The sequence below is a fragment of the Seriola dumerili genome, unplaced genomic scaffold, assembly GCF_002260705.1.
Source record: "Seriola dumerili isolate Sdu_G_001 unplaced genomic scaffold, Sdu_1.0 BDQW01000468.1, whole genome shotgun sequence".
NCBI lineage: Eukaryota > Metazoa > Chordata > Actinopteri > Carangiformes > Carangidae > Seriola > Seriola dumerili.
Window position 1 is genome coordinate 1,432,113 of NW_019174723.1, and position 8,346 is coordinate 1,440,458.

Here is an 8,346-nt window from a genome sequence, read left to right on the forward strand (position 1 = left end):
CATATTTATGTTGAGCTATTGCTTGTGTATAGTCTTTTCAGCAGTTGTTGAGCGGCTACTGTAACAGTGAGCTGCTGGCAGCTCCTCCCATCCAGCTATAAGAGCCCAGCTGACCAGGTAGTCAGGCCAGTGAAAGCTGACTTATGAAAACACGGTCAGCGTATTAAAAACGTCTTTTTTTTCACAGGTGGTTTTACGCAGCCTTTTGTGCCATATTTGGGATGTATGAAAAGTCCCCGCGTTTGTTTTGGGACTAAATCTAACAGAGGACTTGGAGCTGGGGGGACTGGTGACTTTTAATCATGACTTTTGCCATGCTGCGGCCCGTGGCGACGCACTTAATCTATTCAGACTTCGCTCTCATGTCCGAGGATGATGAAAACCGCAGCGAAAGCGACGGCAGCTCGGAGCAGAGTTACTGCGACTCCAGCGAGAAGCGCAGGAGGATTTCACGCAAACTGGAAGGAGAATCCGCTGTGGTCATGAAGCAGAGGAGCGCCGCTAACGCCAGGGAGAGAGGCAGGACCCAGAGTGTCAACACCGCGTTCACAGCTCTCCGGACTCTCATACCCACCGAGCCGGTGGACAGAAAGCTCTCCAAGATTGAAACTCTTCGCCTGGCGTCTAGCTACATTTCCCATCTGGCCAACGTGCTTCTCATTGGAGACGGCTGCGTCGACGGACAGCCGTGCCTCGGCGCGGTGCATGTGCAAGGAGAGAGCGGGGCGAAGCAGCCGCGGACCATCTGCACCTTCTGCTTGAGCAACCAGAGAAAAGGGGTAAATGCAGTTTCATATCTCCACGGTCAAACGCAGCGGATGCGTTAAATTGATCACAGAACGTGAAACATGCTCATCAGCTTTGAGCCCAGACACGTTATTATTTTTTATTGATCATGCTTTACAAGAGTCTTGTGTGATGCAGCATCTGCCAATGTTTTAAACTTCGTGTTCAAATCGCTTGAACTGGAAGTGTGCAGCGCGTAAAAAGCACTTTTACGCGCTGCACACGTCTGTAAATTCAGACTGTCACACACAGATGGTTGTTTTTTTTTTATACTGGAAGAACTTCACTGTGCCGCAAAACATGATGTAACAGACAACATAGTTTTCAGCTTCTTCTTGCATGTAGAAATCAATGTGACATTAAATGATAGGGCTTTAAATCGGTTGTTCGTTTGCAGACAATGAAAATGAAACATGTCTTTATTTCCCTAGAAAAGAATACAGTGACTTGTGGTGCAGTTAAACTGCTGATGAACCTTCATGTGACTGAGACATTTCTTTCTCTCCAGATAAAAGATGGAAAAGACTGTTTAAAAATGAGAGGGCTGGGTCCACTGCGAATGAGACGCTGACTGAAGACCAGCGACTGATCAGCAACCTGAAAATAATCAAAAGACTTTCTCAGGAGCAATTCAAAGCTTGGTGTACACGACTTAAACACTAAACACCAAACACTAAACACACACACACACACACACACACACACACACACACACACACACACACACACACACACACACACACACACACACACGTAGATGTACACATGCTGGATCAAATGATGGAAGAAAAAGAGTGAAAAGACTATTTATACTTGATCGAGAAATTTAAGCATAAGCCTTTCAAAGATGCAGTGCATTTGTTTGAAACTTATGATTTTTTTGTCCTTTTTTTTCCTTTTTTCTTTTTTGAAAAAGTTTTAAATAAAATATATTTTATCAAAATAAAAGCGTTTTTTTTCTCTTGATTCCTGTTCATATAAAATCAGATTTGTTATATGACAAAAAGAACCACACATGATATAAACAAAGCTGTCCAACTAAATGAAGTTGCTCTTCTTGTGGTGATGACAGGGAAATTAAGTACATGGAGAGTGTATGGATGAAATGGAGAGTAGAAAAAATAGAAAATGTTTATTTCCTCAAAGAATCTTTCGAGGTCTTCTCTGTTTCAGGTTGAGCGGCACTTGAGAAATGTTGCTCTTATTACAAAGAAGCCGCAGAAAGCGACTGTTCTCAACTCAAACACTGAAATTTCTATTAAGAATCTTCAAATTTCTTATTTGACAACTAAAGGTTCAGTGAATGTACAGTGTTCAACTTAAGCTCCCTTTGCAAACATGGATCCTCCTAATCATCAATTTAGAAGGATAAAATGTCAAATTTTTGGTCTTTATGGAAAGATGTCACACCCACACCCACACACACGCACACACATTTCCATTGTTTCCAGTAATGTTGCCAAGTCGTTGTTTATGAAGCCTGCAGAGCCACAGCAAAGGTTCAGGGTTTCTGGTGTCATTGCCTGGTGTGTATTTTTTTTTTTCCTCCAAATCTCACGATTGGTGTTTTTTGAAGTCTGTTATCGATTAGTCACGGCGGCAAATAGTAGCCCACACTCTGCTGGGAGCCCCCAACACAGCTGTTGGTATGTCAGGGGGATAAATCACTGCTGTTGGCCCAATAGACAGGGAGAGATGGGGTGAGAGGTCAGAGGTCACGGTGGAGCACAGAAGTGAAAGCCTTTTGACTTGTAATCGTAGCAAGGCTCATGCTCTTACTATCACTATGGCCATGACAGATAATTACTGTTCTATTTATTTATACGTTTGTTAATTGTCTTGTTATATTTTCTTGCAACACGGCCCCTGCAGCACACAGCCGATTCAGACCACTTGCACTGGAAAATATTTCATAACTGCTGAGAAATGAAAAGCAGCCCGGCCTCTGTAGGCTTCTCTCTGTCTTCTCCAGTCAAAAAAAGTCACTCTAGTGATCGGTCTAACAGGCATATTGCGGCTCAGACACACAAGACAGCTGAGCCCGAGTTCCTGTCTGGCATCGCTTTGAATCAGACCGCAAACTTAGTCCTCAAAATGACAGAGGAGGGCTTCCCGGTGACAGAGGAGGCTGTATGGAAAGAGAATTTTAAGGCAGTAAAAGGTGCATGCTGGGGGTCTGACCCCCCTCTCCCCCCCGCCCCCTACCTCCCCCACCTGCCCTGTCAGGCTAATTGGAATTTGCTGTGCTAAGTTCTCCATGCTCGGGGGCCCGGGCCTCCCCAAATGGCTCCCCGAGGCTCCCCCCGGCAGGAAGATGTCACGGAGGCACAGGAAGGGAAAACAACGCCCAGCCGACCTCTCCGAGGAACTCTCTGTGCGGCGGGCTTTGGGTCAGTGCCAGTCTTGACATCATCCGGCGCTGGGACCCAGATGTACGGCTCTCTGGTGGTACTCCTCAGAGTGAGCGAACCAAATAGTGAGTTTTCAACAAAATCGGAAGGAGAGTTTTTCTTCCCCCCCAAGATGAGAGGTAACAAATTGATGGCAGAGAGCATCAGAAGAGGTGTAGAGGGGGGAGGGAGGCAAAGGCAGCAAATAAGGTCAGTGTGGATCTGTTTAACATGTCTGACAGGCGAGGATCCACCTGGGGACCACTGCAAAGGTTTACAGCTTCAATTTGGTGAGTTTTTCCTCTTCCGTGAACACTTGCATCTCTTAATCCCAACAGAGGTTTTAAGCAGGAAGAATTTCAGCGGACATGAAATGAAGCTCGACTGCAGTTCCACCTCCTGCCAGTTTTGTGACCTGAGATGAAAAATGGCCTTGATAGTCTGTGCGCTATTGTTTTGTGAAAGATATATATAAAAAAATGAGAACAACAGCAGCAAAACACTTGTTACTTTTCTTTATTTTCTATTTCTGCTATATTTCATTGTCATCTCTTTGATGGATGAAGCCTGAATTCACCTTTGTAACTTTATATAAACAACCATGTAGTTAAGTAGCACAGAGACAAAGAGGTCCTTCCTTCTTTCCGGCAGAGTAAAAATCACTGAGTTGAAAATTAAGGTCAGTGTACGACCCACAGAGTACATATTGATTGTTGTGACCCAGTGTCAGTGTTATTTTTCTTTTATTACTGTTGGGTTATTTACTGAAACTCAAGCTCAAGTTTTACCTGAAAACTTTATTGTTAGATGTATCAAACAATATGGTAATATATCAACATGGCAAAGGATACACATATTATTAATCAATCAAAAACACATACTGACATGAATGTTTAAAAAATGAAAAAAAAAAAAAAAAATGCAAATAACCCAACGGTAATAATGAGAAAAAATAACAGTAACACGGGGTCAAAACCCGTGTTGCCATATTGGACTGATAAAAAATAGCCCAACCACTTTTCATTTTCAAAGTCTTTAAAATTACAATTATTGTTTATGACATTTTCACCCATTTGAACAGATGTAAGCTTTTATAACAGAGCAATATTTTTGAACTAGGGGAAAAAAAATTTCAGTTTCTGTTGTTATGAACTGAAATGACATTTGGTTTTGACGTCATTAGCTGTCGGTCACTGCATGTCGAGCTGAACTCAGTGCCCTGTCGGTCTCAATCATAATACTCAGATGAGAGGAGGGGCAGATTTATGGGAATGCAGCCTAACTTTTTCTTGGTGGAAACGGAACAAAAAGCAGCTCAAAGAGAGTTTTAGCCAACCAGTTAAATGAAAAGAAAGAAAACCACAGAAACTGGCAGCACTGGTAGAAAACAAATCCTTGTCTTGGGTGATTTTCTACACATGGGTCCTGGGTAAAAATCAAAACAGTATTGCGTTGGTGCTATATTGACCCAAACCAGGTAAACCAAGTAAGTTTTAGTGGATGGGATTAAATGCTGAAAATAAACCTGATAAAATAGAAGTACCAGATTTCATGACGATTAGAAGTTATGTGTATAGGATTTAGATGCAAGATGGCTGCACCACAGCAATAAAGTTCAATTGCACAATAAAAATCCCTTAAAACAATATTGAGTGTGTAAAAATTGTCGTCTTTATGTTGCCCATTGTGCAGCTGTGTTTTATTGCACGTTGCAGACTCCAGTTTCATGTTTTGTGTCTACCTCACTCATGCATAAATGTAACTGATGTAATGTGACATCTCAGTGTGTTCATGTTGAATAACAGTTGTGTGATCTAAACAAACAGAAGAGGAAACAGATTTAGGAAGAACAAATTCATGAGTCCTGTTGAGCCATGTCTCTTTGAGATTAAACACAAAATCACTGCTCAGACTGACTTTTGAAACATGTTTCTGTCCTTGCCTCAAAAAAAAAAAAAAATCTAAAATAGATGATCCAGAAACAGGAAGGATGTAAAGCGTTTTTTCAACATCATCTGGGAGCGCAGTCCTGATTCCCAGATGGGTGCTTATCTTCGGGATTTTGTAGTCTTGCCAGAGAGCTCTTGTTAGAAACAAACCTGCACATGGTAATATTTTAATAGCTCTTGCTCTCAGAGTCTGTTTCAGCATGTTTCAAACACTCACTGGCTGGGGAGATGGCCCCTCACTCCACCTGCATGTCAAAAATATTAATGATTCTGAGTCACTTTTGTGGCTCAAGACTCAGATACCTCACTTCCGATGTAACTGAACATGACCGCTTTTCCGAAAAGAGGAGGAGGCGGAGGAGGAAGTCTGTCTGCCTGACCGTCAGCCGAGCTTCTGTGGGGGGTGGGGGTGGGGGTGGGGGCCCTGTCTGAGGAGCTGATTGTGTCTCCTCAAACATACAAGAACAATTGTTTTCATGTGCCAGAGACTTTGGCAAGGCCTTCAGACAGAGGGAGGATGATGGAGGGCTGCGCAGTGAATAGGAGGGGTGGGTGTGGGGAGTTGGTAAGAGGAAATCCCTGAGAAGAAATTAGGGAACAATACAGATCGTCGGAACATAGCCCCGTTCTGCTGCAGGCTCCGACAATCAACCCCTAGTACTCAGCAGCCTGCCAAGGAGGCAGAGGTGAGAATCCAGCGATACCGACTTAAAGGGGTTTTCGCTTCCTTAAGTAAACAATTGAACAGGCAGCATGATGCAGCTCTGCAGCCTCAACTCCTCCACAAAGGCAGGACATCATGTCAGGCAGTTACAGTAATATCCAATAGACCTAAACAAGATGTAACGGTAGAAATCCCTGTATTCTGAGTGAACATAAAAGTGCTCGTCGGTGTGAATTGGATGTTTATTATAAAAGATGTTTGAGATGTGTGTGTGTGTGCTCCTTCTAATTAAGAAGCGGGTTTTGATTTGACAATTTACTGAACCAGTCTTATATTGTTGTTTTACTACATGTGAGATATCAGTCAGCAGTGCTGCAGGAAGTATTCAGATCCTTCACTGAAGTAAAAGCAATAATGCAACATAAAAATCCACTCCATTTCAAGCTTAAGTTTTTTTTTTTTCTTTTTTTTTTTACTGTTTTGTGGTTTGATCTATAAATGTCATATTTGATAAACTTAGACTTGTCTATAGCAGTCAGATAAATGCAGTGAAGTTAAAGGAGAATATTTCCTTCTGACTAAAGTAGCATGAGAAATTGAGGGTAAAATGCCTCAAATTTGCACTTAAGAACAGTTAACCGAAAGGTTACCTTCCACTAGTGTCAGGAAGTTAAGTTATTTTCTGCTGCTGATGCGGTGGAGGTTTCTCAATGTAACCATTTTGGTTAATTGAATCTTTAGTTTTAGGGCATTAAAGTTTTCCAGAGTTTCTTTTACTATGGTCATTCAGACTGAAAGAGGTGCTAACTAACTAAGTAACTAAGTAACTAAGTAACTAAGTAAGTAGTGAACTAAAATGAAAACTTAAATTCTCTTCAGGGGTGGGAGGTTATATGGTTTTAATGTTGACAGAAATTTGGGTTTGTTTTATCTTACTAATCACTCTTACTAATTTGTTGGTGCAGGAATTGAAATGCAGTCAAATCAGTGGCGAGCAGCAGCCTTCTTTGTAAGAGATTTAATATTCACACTGAAAGCCATCATAACCAAATGTGAACCATCCTCTTTAAGGAATTAATTCTTAATTCCTAATTCTAACGTAGCGTAAACATGCAATAGGAACGTGCCCGTTCCTATTGCTGTGGTTTTTATTTGCTGTTTTGTCTTCATCTGTTCTATTGTGTTTAATTGTGTTTATGTTTCAACACTTCCCTGTTGCAAAAACAATTTCCTCTTGTGGGACAATAAAGATGATGTATGAACTGAAGTAAACTGAGAAAGATTTGATCAGATTCAGAAACGTAGGTGCTGTTTTGGTTCATCAAAGAGCTTTATATCTGTCAAACCCCAGTAAGCATGCAGTCTTCATGGGAAAGTGTCCGTGCGTGGGGCCTTTGGGAGAGATGGCGGAACCATTGGGACGTTTCATTTCAGCGAACAGAGCAAACAGTCAGAGGATTTCCTCAATCAGAGGCTGAAGAGTGTGCAGTGAACAACCTCGCTGACAGAAACATGGAGACCTGCTCTAGCAGCTGGGCGTGCTAACAACGTCTGGGATTTACTGTGGCGTGCAACACCCTTTAGCTACAACACGGAGAGCCAGAATCAAACACATACATGCACACGTCACATATGCACTCACTCACACTTACACCCACAATTAAACCTTCAGAGAATCCCAACTTTGATGAACTTCAGCAGTTTTTGTCGCAGATATTTTTTTTAAAATCACACTTTTTTTTTTTGCTTTTTTGCTTGTAACACATAGTTTGTATAAATGTAACACTCTCTGGTGCTTCATTAAACAGCAGTGGTATATCAGCACCCTTGTGTTGACTAACAACAGAGAGATATGTCAAGAATGTGGAGTATCATGTTTTTGTCAGAAATCTAAAACCTCTCACAGCTGCAGTTACTGGTGTCCAATTTAGGACGCGGCCAAAAAAATCCTCATTTCCACTGATGTTCTGTTGTAACATCAGTAAATTTCTATGTTGAGCTTGCTGTGCCAGCTGCTGCTGAATGAGGCATTGTTTAATGCAGATGGTGGAATCCAAAGACCTCACTCTTCCCTTTTCCATAAAGACAGTCTGCTATTAATAACCATATATCGACCTCCTTTGTCAACAAGAGCGACACATACAAATAATATGCTTGATGGAAGACAATGGGGAGTTCCCTGAGATGAAAACAACAGGATGAGCCAGCCTCATAACTCAGTGTGTGTGTGTGTGTGTGTGTGTGTGTGTGAGTGAGTGAGAGAGAGAGAGAGAGAGCGAGAGAGAGAGAGAGCGAGAGAGAGAGAGAGCGAGAGAGAGAGAGAGCGAGAGAGAGAGAGAGCGAGAGAGAGAGAGAGCGAGAGAGAGAGAGAGCGAGAGAGACAGAGAAAGAGGGCGAGAGAGAGAGAAAGAGAGAGAGAGAGAGAGAGAAGAGAGAGAGAGAGAGAGAGAGAGAGCATCTCATTGACAAATTAAGTAAAGTCCATCTTAAAACCAAACATCCTCCCCTCTGGACAGCGATACAGATTTCTGAACCACTTTAATCAAATATAGCATAA

At 42.1% G+C, this 8,346-nt stretch overlaps 1 protein-coding gene across 1 annotated transcript; it reads left to right on the top strand.

Annotated features, from left to right (window-relative positions):
• The first annotated feature begins 158 nt into the window (after positions 1–158).
• Positions 159–1,370, top strand: LOC111235094 (transcription factor 15-like). Its single transcript, XM_022763413.1, has 2 exons — positions 159–779; positions 1,295–1,370. Exons 1-2 carry the CDS (start codon positions 303–305, stop codon positions 1,355–1,357), a joined length of 540 nt encoding a protein of 179 aa, XP_022619134.1. The 5' UTR covers positions 159–302; the 3' UTR covers positions 1,358–1,370.
• Positions 1,371–8,346: the final 6,976 nt, after the last annotated feature.